General features: G+C 44.2%; 1 protein-coding gene across 3 annotated transcripts in view; it reads left to right on the plus strand.

Annotated features, from left to right (window-relative positions):
- Positions 1–4797: 4797 nt before the first annotated feature.
- The window catches only part of ZNRF1 (zinc and ring finger 1), a 104480-nt gene continuing 94404 nt past the window's right edge, over positions 4798–14873 (plus strand). For 2 of the 3 annotated variants that reach the window (XM_012772498.2, XM_012772497.2), the window contains exon 1: positions 4798–5883. In XM_012772498.2, coding sequence (XP_012627952.2) covers positions 5460–5883 — 424 coding nt within the window. In that variant the 5' untranslated portion in view covers positions 4798–5459. The remainder of the gene's footprint in view (positions 5884–14873) is intronic. The other variant, XM_012772496.3, reaches the window with a different exon arrangement.

The raw sequence follows: 14873 nt of genomic DNA on the forward strand, positions 1-14873 counted from the left end.
ACAATGTCTTTTCAGATGGACACTTGCTTGCCAAGCCACAGGAAAGCAGAGGATGTAGCAGGCCCAGAAATCCAGAGCCTTGTCTGGCTCTTAGCTGCAGCTAGCCATGCAGTGTGAACATGATCCTTTATCTTTCTAGTCCTCTGTTTGTTCCTCTGCAGAATGTGGAGTTACCTGACTGCCTGGTCCCTTTGCATCTGGGAACCTTGAACTTCTGCCCTGCCAGAGGTTCCCTGTCTTCATCAATCAGCAAATGTTTATGGACATGCTCACATTCTCAGCCTCCTCCTCATAGGCATTTGGTTGCTTATTAACCCCATTTCTCTGTTTAAATTGTCTCAAGTAAAACAATAAAAATATAAAGAGCTCTAAGAGGGACTGGGAGGAAGTTTCTCACTGGGAGACATTTGTCCACCTCAACAAAGGTTCTCAGGACTCCTCCCCAATCCACAGGAAACCCTCCCCATCCTCTGGCTAATAGAAACAGGGAGGGGGGCCACAGATTTCCCACACTTCCCAGCAGTAGGCCCTAACAAGCCAAGCATAGTTATGCACTCCTATTTACAAAGGGCTTTGGCAACACCAATTTTAGATTTGATCAGCTCTTTCTCCTGACTATTGTGGTAGGTGGGTCAGTGGTTTATTGTGAGTACACAAGGAGACAAAAAGGGCATTTCCTGAGAAAGGCTGACACTCAGGGTCCCACAGGGCACTGAAGCTTAGTGTCATCACATTCCAGAGAGTGGGGGCTTCGCCTTTGCAGTGTAGGATCTCAGCTGTTCAGCGGTGCCAGACAGATGTGAGAGAGTCAGGCTTATTATAACCAGTAGACTGGAATATAAACCTTCAGGCCAAATGATTAATTTACGGGAAGAAATATAGCTGCTAAGCAGATTTCATCTTCTTCACCTTTTGGAAAGCACACAGAGAAAACAGAATTGTCATCTGAAGATCTCATTGATGAGCATATTCACTGTAAAATTTAGAAGCCCAATTCCGCTCCTACTGGCTATGTGACCCTGTAGTGTGCACATGGTATGTATTTTATCTATCTAAATTTTTGTGGCTCAAACACTAAAGCACAAAATGGTATATAATGAAATGAAATGTTTTTCATCATCCTGTCACCCAACTCCCCAGTTCCTACTGCTCCCCCCAGGGGACCACTGGGATGTTTCATGTATCCGTCCAATCTATGTGTGTGTGAGCAAAAAAACCATATAGATCTTTATTTGGGGAGGGAGGGTGAATTTGTTAGGAGAATTAAATGTCAAATTCATTTAAAGAACTTTGCATTAACTCTGGCACATCCTAAGTGCCATTCTTATTATTAAGGATAATGATGATGATAAGTCTTTCCACACTCCCCATCCCCTTGCAGTTTGGTCCCCAGTCCCTATCATAGCTCACAGGACCCTCTTGCCTGCCCCTGAAGTTTGATCTTTGGCTCCCACCTCGTCTCATTCCAGCAGTATAGCTTCTTTGAATCCCTAGAACATGCCTTTTTCTCTCACCTCTGCACCTTCAAACATGCTAGTTCTTTTGCTTGGAACATTCTTCTCTTTCTAAAACACAGTTGTCCCTGCCCTACCTCCTTGTCTGGCTAATCTCCAACTCATCTTTCAGGTCTCTGCTTGGGATCATTGTGTTTGTGTTTGTCTCCTGTCTTTCCATCAGCACTGCACTCTTTCTCTCTCATAGCACTTAGTCATTCATTCATTCATTCAACAAATATCAATTTTTTTTTGTTTTGTTTTTTTGAGACAGAGTCTCACTCTGTTGCCCAGGCTAGAGTGCCATGGTGTCAGCCTAGCTCACAGCAACTTCAAACTCCTGGGCTCAAGCAATCCTTCTGCCTCAGCCTCCCAAGTAGCTGCGACTACAGGCATGTGCCACCATGCCCGGCTAATTTTTTTCTATATATATTTTTAGTTGGCCAATTAATTTCTTTCTATTTTTAGTAGAGACAGGGTCCTGCTCTTGCTCAGGCTGGTTTCAAACTCCTGACCTTGAACAATCTGCCTGCCTCGGCCTCCCAGAGTACTAGGATTACAGATGTGAGCCACCATGCCCAGTCATTCAACAAATATTTATTGAGTGCCTACAACATGCCAGGCATTCTAAGCTTATTTATCACACTGTATTGTCATTGCCTACTGCAATACTTCTTGATATATATATGATATTGACTGTAATTCACATGCCATAAAATTCACCTTTTTAAGTGTATAACTCAGTGGTTTTTAGTGTATTCAGAAGGTTGCACAACCATCACCATGACTAATTCTAGAACATGTCCATCACTTCAAAAAGAAACTCATTCCATTAAAAAAATTGTGATTAAAAAAATAAACTCGTTAGCAGGTATACTTCATTCTCCCCTCTGTAGGCCCTGGCAACCACTAAGCTTTCTGTCTCAGTGGATCTGCCTCTTCTAGATATTCCTATTGTTGAAATCAGACAATATGTGGTCTTTTATGACTTACTTCTTTTATTTAACATGATTTTACAAAGTTCATCATGTTGTAGCATGTATCAGTACTCTATTCTTTTTTATAGCTGGATAATATTTCATTGTATGGATGTACCACATTTGAATTCTCCCTTCATCAACTGATGGACATTTGGGTTGTTTCCACTTTTTGGCTCTATGTTGCTATGAACATTCATGTACCAGTTTTTCTGTGGACATACATATTCTTTTCTCTTGGAAATACACCTAGGAGTGGAATTGCTGGTTCATATTTGTAACTCTATATTTAATCTTTTTTGAGGAACTTCCAGGCTGTTTTTCAAAGCAGCTGCACCATTTTACATTCCCATCAGCAAGGTATGAGGCTTCAGTTTCTCCACTTCTCACCAACACTTGCTATTGTCCTTCTCTTTGATTATAGCCATTCAGGTGGACGTGAAGTGGTTCTTCTGAAGTTCTGTGAGAACAGGGACTCCTATCTGTCTGGTTCACCACTGTGTCCCAAAACCTAGTCCAGTGCTGGGAATTTCTCATACCAAATATTTTGTTAAATACACTAAAACGTGTTGGATGAAAAGATAAATAAAAAACTAATTGGGCCGGGCGCGGTGGCTCACGCCTGTAATCCTAGCACTCCGGGAGGCCGAGGCGGGCGGATTGCTCGAGGTCAGGAGTTCAAAACCAGCCTGAGCAAGACCCCGTCTCTACCAAAATATAGAAAGAAATTAATTGACTAACTAAAAATATATATACAAAAAAAATTAGCCGGGCATGGTGGTGCATGCCTGTAGTCCCAGCTACTAGGGAGGCTGAGGCAGTAGGATCGCTGAGCCCAGGAGATTGAGGTTGCTGTGAGCCAGGCTGACGCCACGGCACTCACTCTAGCCTGGGCAAGAAAGTGAGACTCTGTCTCAAAAAAAAAAAAAAAAAAAAACTAGTTGAATAGTTACAATGGTTATTATGCATTTATCTCCCCAGTAGGGATCTGTCAAGGGCTCTATTCCTTTTTTTTTTTTTGGCACAGTACTGAACCACCTCTCTTCTGTTACCATAGTCTTTCTTCTGGGAAGAAACCGGGTTAAATTTAAAGCTTTCTTGTTTTTCTTCATATTAGTCATTTGTATATTAGGTGTGCACAACCTCCTCATTAAGGCACCTACAGATAATTTCTTGGATATCGGCACATTTGGTTTTTTTCCTGTTATAATTTCTCATACAAAACTTTCAGCTGCCTTCTGTAGGGCTGTTTGCTAACCTTCAGGCACTTGGCTCTGTGCTTGCAAACAGCCTGTTTCTTTTCAGGCTGGCCACACTGAAATAATCAATATCTGTGACAGCCAGCCCCTCTCTTTTGGGTTTTCTCTTAATACTTCTCTGTACTGCTTTGGCTCCCTGGTTTAGAAGCAACCTGGGGACACTTAAGAAAAGAAAGTCAGTTAGGCCAGGGACTGGATGATGCTTCTAGCCAGCACTTAGCACTTGAAAATCGTTGTTCTGAGAATGAATGTGAATACGTGAGACAGACAGGGATTGAGGTGGAAAAGGGATTCTCAGATTACAAAGTGCAGGCTTGGTTAACAATATTTATTGAGTACCCACTGTGTCTTTGGCCCTGTGGTGTATATAGCACATGACAAACAAAACAAGGGTTCAGCCTTGGACAAGGAGTTTCTAAAATCACATCTAGGTGCCTTATTTTATTTCCATATCTTTTCACTTTTTAACGTATACCTATTGATTTTGAGAATTACCTTTTAGCTGAGGAATCTACTCATTTGCTTAAGCCCAACATAAGAAGTTTGTTGCGATCTAATGTCAGCAAAGCCGGGATTCACCAGTGCCCTCAGGACGCTGTCAAACAGCTAACGCCCCCCAAATGCTAAGCTTCCTGACGTTAGGGGTCCTTGGATGGGGAACCTCCAAAAGAATGGACAGCACGTCCACCAGAGGGTGCTGTGGGGGCAAATTTGTGCCAGGAGGGGAGCTCGACCAGTGACCCTCAGAGGCAGGTAGGCGTTATTGAGTAATTTTCATTCCTCGTGGTGTTTCCTTCCCACCCCCGTGAACCATTGCTGCCCCTCCCCCATATATGGTTCCCCCTGAATAATTAGCCACTTTCGGGGACATAAGAAGTTATTGCTTTGAGAAAACGTCTTGCTTCTGTTGCTGACGCTCAGTAGCTCAGGCCACCCAAGCCACCCAGGTCACAGGCCGGCCGGGGGCGGGTGGGTGGGGACCGCTGGGGCGTCAGAGGCCCAGCGCCGCAGGGGCCGCGAAGGGGTTAACCCGGCGGGGGGGAGGGGGAGGGGGCGCGGGCCGCGCCTGCGCTCTGCCGCCCTCCATTGTCTCCACGGCGGCGAGGAGCGCCGGCGAGCGCAGCCCGGGACCGAGCGGGGCGGCGCGGCTGGCGGGGCTGGCGGCGGCTGGAGCGAGAGCGCGACGCGACGCGACGCGACCGCGGCTTCCCGAGCTCCGCCTGACCGCCCAGCGCCGCGGCCCGCCCGAGGCCTGGAGGGGTCCGGGCTGCCGTCCATGGTCGCGGCGTCCTGAGGCGGGGGACGCGCCCGGCGCCCCCAGCCCTCCTCCGCCTCCTCCTCCCGGGCGGGCGGCCTCCTCCGGCGCCTCCCTGCGCCCGCCCGCCGCTCGCCGCCGCCTCCCTCCCTCCTTCCCTGCGGCTCCCCCGGCTTTTGGAGCCCGGGGGCGGCCTGTGGCGCGCGGAGCCCGCGCCGGACTGCGCCTCTTTGGACCTTGAGGGGAAACATGCGTTTGGCTTGGATCGTTTGAAATTCTTAGTTTGGGATCCCCGCCCGCCTGCCTCTTGCGCCCCGCGGGTTTTCTTTTCTTTTTTTCTTTTTTGCCTCTTCTCCCTTCCTGTCTCCTTTTTGACTCCCTTCCCCTTTATGCTCGCCCAGCCCTCCCCCCGCTGCTGATAAGTGGGGGAGGGTCTCGGCCTCCAGGTTCCCGCCCCACCGGGACCCGGGCGAGCATGGGGGGCAAGCAGAGCACGGCGGCCCGCTCCCGAGGCCCCTTCCCGGGGGTCTCCACCGATGACAGCGCTGTGCCTCCGCCGGGAGGGGCGCCCCACTTTGGGCACTACCGGACTGGCGGCGGGGCCATGGGGCTGCGCAGCCGCTCGGTCAGCTCGGTGGCAGGCATGGGCATGGACCCCAGCACAGCCGGGGGGGTGCCCTTTGGCCTCTACACTCCCGCCTCCAGGGGGACCGGCGACTCCGAGAGGGCACCCGGCGGAGGAGGGTCCGCGTCCGACTCTACCTATGCCCATGGCAATGGTTACCAGGAGACGGGCGGCGGTCACCATAGAGACGGGATGCTGTACCTGGGCTCCCGAGCCTCGCTGGCGGATGCTCTACCTCTGCACATCGCACCCAGGTGGTTCAGCTCGCACAGTGGTGAGTCCACGGGTAGTGGAGGCCTCGGAGGGAGGGCGCGCCGGGGCGCCCCAAACCTTCGCGTGCGTGCCAAGGTTTGGGTATGTAGTGCACGACCTGGATGTATCTGCCTTCCCTTTGGTTCCTGATGCCAAGGGATGAATGGGATACCTGCCCTCTAGAAAAGAGGCTTACTGCGAGACTGGCTGCGGAGCCGGGCGTTTTAGGACTCCAGGCGTGTGTTCACTTGTGGATGGGCAGAGTGAAATCTGCCTATTGAAGTCTCGTTTATTGGCGTCACCCTCCTCAGAGAAGAGGTCTTGTCGGCTTAGAGCAAGTCAGCTTGGTGCCTCCATTCTGCCACTGCAGCATTGTGCCTGCCTCACCATTAATAGAGAGATGGATCCAGTTTGACCAAGCAGTGTCTCCTAAACAAAGAGTGTGAAAGGAAAATAATATTAAGGGCAAGTGGTGATTGGATTAAGGTTCTCACCCTTGCTGGGAGAAAAGGCTGCCCAATTTTGCCACCCTGCTGGAGATCTGTTTGAATTGTTTAAAATGGAGCAGCCGGCAGACGGCTAGCATAGACAGGTGTGGCCTGCTGTATGGAGGGCCCAGCCGGCTTTTGCAGGACTTGGGCTCTGGTCACCAGTGCTGCATGCAGTAGGCTTGGCTCAAAGACTCACATCCCTCCATCTTTTTTATTCTCCATGCTAAGTGCTTGTTCTTACCCTGAATCTGCATCTTTTCATATCAGAAAGCCTGTCAAGGTGGAGTGTTACTGCCTAGCTGTTGGCACATGACAGGGGAAGAGGAGGATTCAAAGAATCTGGATGAATTCATTTTGTGAACTTTTGGTGACAGGCCAGGAAAGGCTGGAGGGGGGTTTCCCAGGCTCTGATGGGCAGGGCAGAAAAGGCCTGGCAGGCGCTTCTGGAGGAAAACAGGTCTGTCTGGCTATCCTGAGAAGCCAGGTCAGGCTTCTAGAAAATTGGCCAAAAGGGGTGTGGGGCCGCTATTTTGCTAATTGCAAGTTGAGTGAAGAAGTTACATATTCAGAGTCCTTTGGGTGAGTGGGAAAATTTAGATACTGTGTAGGAGATAGATTGCTCCTGCCTTTAAGGTACTCTAGAGGATATATCTGTCAGATCACTATTTTAGCTAATGTGAAACAAGGTCAACTTTTTGGGTATTTCTTTCTTTCCCCCCTGCAAATAGTCTTTTTTATTTTTTGCTAATTATAAACTATAATTTGTGAAATAATTTCTTGGGGGAAATAGTGGCTAATTTAAGGTAACACTTGCAAGTGGCTTTTGAATTGTTAGGATGGTATTTTAATCCCTGAACAGACCTCTGGATATCACTGGAGCTTCACTGACCTCATCAAACTCTGCCCTGAATGAGATGCAAGGCATGACTGCCTTTGGCATTTTTAGGCATTGATCAGCATGAGGCATCTTGAAATTAATAATCTTTCTTGTGAAATTTAGCCTAGAAGGAGTCAGCTGTATTTGTGAGATGATTGTGGTTAAGTTTTTTTAAAAACTGTAATTAGTATCTGGGTTTAAACTGAAAAACATGGTAAGAAGTTTCTCTAAAATCAGTTAGAATTTTGTTTGTTGAAAAACATATGTAATCTTATAAAGGCTTGAGGGGGAGAAAGAAAGGGAGTTCTCTTTTTGCTAAAATTTCTTAGGTCTGTCTCTTACTAAAAATTTCTTCATCCTTTTTCACTACCAGGTTGCATGCTGGAGTTTTGAGATTATAATTGCATTCCAAAATTTCATTCCTCAGCTGTGAAACCTTAGTTTTTTTTTATCCACTTTGTGGTGAGGGTAGGGAGAGCCACTGAACCATGGGGGTGCAGGAGAAGTTGGAGCATATTAATCCTTTAGGGAAGGGTGTCTAAAGTGTGTGTGGGAGGCTGCTATTAATATTTGGGGTAATACATTCTTTACTGTGTAGGGCCATCCTGTCCTTTTGGAAGACGTTGAACATACCTGGCTCCACCTACTAAATGCTACAGTTCAGTGTGTCACCCCAAGATGCTGTCCTGAATTTCCAAATGCCCTTTGAGGGGGGTGGTACTACCCTAACTGACAACCATTGCTTTAGGAATTCCTTCTTTTCTTCAAATAAAGTAATTAGCTTCTCCTGTGCAGTTCATTTGAGATGAGCCTTCATGTGCAGCAGAGGTTCCATCTCACCACTTGCAACAGGCCAAAGGATCTTCTGGGACATCCCTTTCTTCTCTTGTTCATTGCTGTGAGAAGAAAAACTTGTTTCTTACTTTGGAGCCTTTGAGTAAGGGCTGAGCAGCGTTTGCTCTCATGTTGTAAGATTAGAAGTGTGAGGATTTCTGTGCACAATTGACTAGATGCCTGGAAGTTGATATGATTCTGTTTCCAGGGTGTTTTTGGAACTCTTCATAGGCACAGAAAACAGTAGTCAGTGAAATAAGTGGGGGAGTTCAGTGTACACCAGGCCTCCTCAGAGTGAGTGGGCTTATCTGTGTCTGGAGGTAGAATACTGGGGGGTCCCAGGCCCCGCCCCTCCTCTGAGTAGCTGTGACCTTGGGCAAGACATACCAGTTCTCTGGAGCCTCATCTTTTTTATTTTTTAAATGGATGTGGTAATCCTCACGAGTGGTAGCCTATAAAGTTTGTTCTCTGAACTCTGGGAGAGGAAACCCTGCAGTCACATTTCCCTTTTCTAGGTTCCTACAATTCTCCATGTGGTAACCCTTGCACATTCCCTTCCCTGGGCCTGGAATGCTTTTCCTTCCATTGTTCACATGGATGGCTCCTTTGGACCCCTTAGGGCCCAACTGAAATTCCTCCTCAGAGATCACTCTTAAAAATCACCCCTACTGTTACTCACTCCAGTCACTCACCTGTTACCTTAATAGTTCTTAACATACTTTGTATTTTCTTTATCTGTTCACATTTTTCTGTCTACAGTTTGAGTAAATTCTAACTTCACGAGAGCAGGACTGTGTTTCTCCGTCACTGTTGTAACTCTTGCATTGTGCCTGGCACTAATATTTTTTGAGTAAATGAATTGGAGTGCTTTATGTCCATCATCTCATTTAATCATCACTATCTCTCTGTGAGGTAAGACTATATTTTCCTTCATTTTACAGGTGAGGAAACAGGTTTAGGGGGAGGTCAAGGAACGCATGCAAGATCAGACTGCTAGTGGGTGGCAGAGTCTGGATTGGAATGCAGACTTGCTGGTGTCAGAACCTGGGCTCTTCACCATGCCACCCTCCTGCCTCTCCTCCCCAAACCTCAGGGAGCAGGGCAGGCTCCTGGAAATCACACGTCTCTTGTGAGGGTCTTGTGAGATAATGTACACAAAAACCAAAGGACATGCAAATGGACTGTGGTGGTGTTCCAGTGAGGGGAATTCTCCTATAATTCTCTGCCTTCTTTAATTGCCTCAGAATATGATGGGCAGAGAGGCTTACAACTGTTAGCTGCAGCCCCCAAATGGAAGCTAATTCTGTGTCCTGAAACCTGACCTACATTGATGGGCTGCGTAATAATGAATGCCACTGAGGAAAGCTGCCATAGAGAAGCAGCACTAGAGTCTCTTCCTTTTCACATTAAAGTGTGAATTTTGCTCTAACTCCTAATGGTTGGGTGTTATTAAGGAGGCTTCGTCATTCTTTTATGGTAGTCCAGTTTATCTCCGGATATGGATTTCTAGATAGGGGATAAAAACACAGAGGACCCACCATGTTGGAAGAGGTTGCAGTTTTCTGGGTCCTACTACAAAATGGCTGGTCATTGAGGGTTTCACTGTACCTTCTTGGTCACGTATGTGTGTACCTATCCATATTCAGAAAAATCTAAACTGTTGTCACCAAGCCATCAACTGGGACTGTTATAAAGTCACTGACTTGATAAGTCTTTGAATGTGATAGTGAGGTATCCCAGCGGTTCTGTTTTGCTGCCACTCTGTGATTCTCAAGTGATTTCTTTTTCTCTACTGTTAACTAATGGGGGAGAGTTGCCACTTCCATTGAGTGGATCAGAAAGCCTTTGTGCCCCATCATAGATGTGCTAGAGGTCATGGGTCTTTACATGGTTTCTGGATAAGGAAAAGCATCTTGTGGTCTCCAAAGAGATGGGTTCCCTGCCCTGGAAAAGTTCTATTCTTAATGAAAACTTTTTTTTTTAAAGCAAAATTTTTAGTTTTCTGTTACTATGAGGGCTTATTTTTTATGAAGTTACCTTGAGGCAAAGATAATTTCTTGAAGGTCATAGTTAACTCTTCCTCATTGAGATTTGAAAGGTGTTGCAAGAAATTGGGTTAGCTCTTAAGGTGTTGTTTTATGGGATATGTATATTTTGATATTAAACAAAGACCTACCCCAATATGTCATAGGAAATACTCTGAGCCAAGCCACTCATAACCAAATAAATGAAGTTCTAGTTCCTTTTGGGAAAAGGAATATACTTGGTAGTTTACAAATGTAATATTCAACTCAAGTTTATTGAGCACAAAACTTTTAGTACAGTAGCCCCCCAAGGGGGATACATTCTAAGACACCCCCCCAGTGGATGCCTGAAACCTTGAATAGTACTGAAGCCTATATATACTATATTTTTCCTATATGTACATATCTATGATAAAGTTTATTTATAAATTAGGCGCAATAAGAGATTAACAGCAATAACAATGAAATAGAGCAGTTATAACAACATGCTGTGGTAAAAGTTATGTGAATGTGGCATCTCTCTCTCTCTCTCTCTCTCTCTCTCTCTCTCTCTTTTTCTCTCTCTCTCAAAATACAGTCATGGCCAGCCTTGGTGGTAGCCAGATGCAGTGGCTCACACCTGTAATCCTACCACTTTGAGAGGCTGAGGTGGAAGTATTACTTGAGCCCAGGAGTTTGAGACTAGCCTGGGCAACATAGCAAAACCTTGTTTTTACAAAAAAATAAAAAATTTAGCCAGGCGTGGTGATGCACTCCTATAGTCTCAGCTACATGGGAGGAGAAGCTGAGACAGGAGGATTGCTTGACCCAGGAGTTCGAGGTTGCAGTGAGCTATGATGGTGCCACTGCACTCCAGCCTGGGTGAGAGAGTGATACCAGGTCTTAAAAAAATACAGTCATGCATCACTTAATGAAAGATGCATCGTTAGGTGATTTGTCATTGTGCAAACATCAAGAGTGTACTTACACAAACCTAGATGTTGTAGCCTACCACACACCTAGGCTATATGGTAAAGTATGTTACTGTTCTGAATACTGTAGGCAGTAACACAATGGTAAATATTTGTGTGTCCACACATAGCTAAATATAGAAAAAGTACAGTAAAAATCCAGTATTATAATCTTATAGGACCACTGTTGTTGTATATGTGGTCAGTGGTTGACTGCAATGTCATTATGTGGCGCAGGACTATATCTTAATATTTTCATACCTTAGTTGACTGCAAGTAATGAAACCATGGGTAATAGGGACTACTGTATACCCAATTATAAAACTAAACTTCAATTTTGACAGTTTCAAAATCAGGAAAAATTTCATAGGAAAGTAGCAGTAATTTAAAGGTGATAGTGATCCTGCTCTTACTAATAACCCTTAAATAGGGCTGTTTTTAATGACAGTGGATCACTGAGGTTGTGCTAGAATCTTGAAAGCCCCAAACCTAAATCCTAAGCACAGTCTTTCAGGATGATGGATGAGTAAAACTTTTGATCTATTTCTTTCCCAAGCTGCGTCATGGCCTAGTGTGAATCAAATAGTCCATAATGATTACTGTGGGTATAGGCTTGAGGATTAGGAGGGAATTCTTAGAGACCCAACAGTTTTCACTTCTGAATCTTATGTTCTCATAAGGACACAGGTTTATCCTTGAATCCAACAGTTGGATTCCTGACCTTGATATACTGTATGGATGAGGGTAGGAATGAATGAATAACGTGAGCACCAAGCCTCAAGTGTGAAGCAAGTGAAGAACCAAGTTTAACCTTAAGACAGGTAGTTTCTAGACTGATGAGACTTTACCTTGACATCTCTCCAGAGTTGGTAGTCTTGAGAGTACAGCCTTCATCTGCTGTGAGAAAAGAAGAAAGTCTAAGTTAGGAAGGGCACGATAAGAATTTACAGCACAGTCTTGGATCTATAACAAGAAGGAGGAGGATACAGACAAGAGCTCTCCTGATTTCTGCGAATGGTTTGAAAGGATTCTTAAACTGGACTGTGCCCAGTGCTCTCTAGGGAGCCAGTTAACAATGCTGATGACTGGACCCCACTCCCACAATTTAGTAGAGCTGAGGACAAATCCAAGAATCTGAATTTGTAACAAATGATTCTGAAGGCGTATGGTAAGAAGACCCTCTGTATCTGAAACTCAACTCTACCACGTATTTGGTTTTTCCTCTCTGCAAAGAGAGAAAGAATTCTGAATGCTTATTTGGTGCTTCATTAGCTTTGTTTTCAATATTGCTAAACTGGTCAGCTATTTCCTAAGCAAGATCCTTACAAGTCTTTTCTACAGCTTCCAGAGGGCAGGTTCAGCCTGTAAGAATATTGTTCATTGTTTGATGATTTTCTTTTACATGGCACTAAGCATTTATCTCCTACATGTAGGCCTAAGCCAGTCTGCCTTGGTGCTGAGAATTGAGGTTGTTCTGAACAGAGGGTAATTGTGACAATGTCCCCTCTCCTTCTGTGCTTGTCTTCCCCCTGATTTTTCTTCTAAGGCACAGCTGCCTTTGGCTGCTGGTGCTACAGAAGAGCTTACTGAGTTGTATCCTCTTTCATACATCCCCAGGCAGCTAGACAAGTCAAGATCTTAGAATGAATCCAGACTTTAAAGAGGATGGAATACCTATTTTTCCTTTTCTCTGCTTGACCCAAAAGTATAAGACTCTTTTCTTTGCGTATGAAGATCTGTTGAGCACAGATATTCATTTATTCAGTTGATATTATTATTGAGTGCCTCCAGTATACTAGGTCCTATGGTAGGTATTGGGAATATGTGTTTATTATGAAGGTGATTAATGTTACTTTTTTCTTTATGAGAATTTTGCTTCCTCCTTAAGAGTCTGAGATTTTTACCTTCCTCATCAGCTCCTCTGTTGAATAAACAAATAAATTCAGGTATTTGTCCATGAGGCTGCTGCAAGGATTTATTATATTTCTTTTCTACTCCTCAGTCACTATTCATTTTTTCCTAAACCCTCTTTCTGGGCTGGGGCAGGTGATCTTTGTGGTTCTAGACAAGTACCTGCTAAGAAATTCCTCATATGTCCCAATATAAAGGGTCCTCTGTGTTCTCAAGGAGAATATCAAAAGAAAACTGATGTTCTAACTCTTTATGTGTGTCTCTGACTTTAGTATCTTTGTCATCCCTGGAGCTACTTTTCTTTCTGGTCATTGAACACTATTTTCTGGAAGCATGATTCACCACTTTTTAAATCTGTCTCTGTAAAATTTATCCCAAGCCACAAATACCCATAAGGAAATTTCCTCCTTGGTAAGCTTGTGTTTCTGAGCTCCACAACATTGACACTGCTGTGCTTGTCCCTGTCCTCTCCATATATATATATATATACACATATATATATATATATATATACACTGCAGTAAAAAACATGTGTAACAGATTTTACTATCTTAACCACTTTTAAATGTACAGGTTCATTGGTACTCTGCTGCATATAAGTAGCATCATATGGTATTTGTCTTTTTTTGCCTATTTGATTTATAACATTTAGCATAATGTCCTCAAGGTTCATCTATGTTGTAGCATATGTCAGAATTTCCTTTATTTTTTTTTTATTTTTTAATTTTTTTGAGACAGAGTCTCGCTTTGTTGCCCAGGCTAGAGTGAGTGCCGTGGCGTCAGCCTAGCTCACAACAACCTCAAACTCCTCCGCTCAAGCAATCCTGCTGCCTCAGCCTCCCAAATAGCTGGGACTACAGGCATGCGCCACCATGCCCGGCTAATTTTTTTCTATATATATTAGTTGGCCAATTAATTTCTTTCTACTTATAGTAGAGACGGGGCCTCACTCTTGCTCAGGCTGGTTTCAAACTCCTGACCTTGAGCAGTCCGCCCACCTTGACATCCCAGAGTGCTAGGATTACCTGCGTGAGCCACTGTGCCCGGCCAGAATTTCCTTTCTTTTTAAGGTTGAGTAGTATTCCATTGTATGTATACCACGTTTTGCTTATCAATTCATCTGTCATTGGACATGGGTTGCTTCTTCTACATTTTAGCTATTGTGAATAATATAGTTATGAACGTGAATGTACAAATATCTCTTCAAGACTCTGCTTTTGGTTCTTTTGAGTGTATACCCAGAAGTGGAATTGCTCCATCATGTGGTAATTCTACATTTAATTTTTTGAGGAACCACGATACTGTTTTTCCACAGTAGCTGCACCACTTTACATCCCAACAACAGTGCACAGGCTTCCTGTTTCTCCACATTCTCACCAGCGCTTCTTGTTTTCTGTTTTTTTGATAGTAGCCATCCTAATGGGTATGAAGTAGTATCTCCTAGTTTTGATTTTTATTTCCCTAATAATTATTGATGTTGAACATCTTTTGATGTGTTTATTGGCCTTCAGTATACTTTCTTTGGAGAAATATCTGTTCATGTCCTATGCCCATTTTTGAATCAGGTTGTTTTTTATTTTCTTGTTGTTTTCTGTGCTGTTTTAAGAAAAAATTTAAAGCCTTATTTATGATAGCTAATACTGGTGACTATAATGTTATCCCCTGTTATTAATAACAGGAATTATTAATAAATCTATGTTATATTTGAGTATTTTTTGCTTAGACTAAAGATATTTAAAAGACTGTTTCATACCGAGAGACTTTTCTGAGGACTTTGGCTATAAGATGATACCTTAATTTCTAAAGGATAATTTTTGGAGAAACCTTGCTTTATATTTAGGCGTATGTAGTTACTCATCTTAGTAAATTAGATTTGTCAGAGCAGTGCTCCAGCTTTCTTTTTGGTAGTACTTTGAGCCCTCTAA

This window comes from Microcebus murinus, chromosome 20, assembly GCF_040939455.1.
Source record: "Microcebus murinus isolate Inina chromosome 20, M.murinus_Inina_mat1.0, whole genome shotgun sequence".
NCBI classification, from domain to species: domain Eukaryota; kingdom Metazoa; phylum Chordata; class Mammalia; order Primates; family Cheirogaleidae; genus Microcebus; species Microcebus murinus.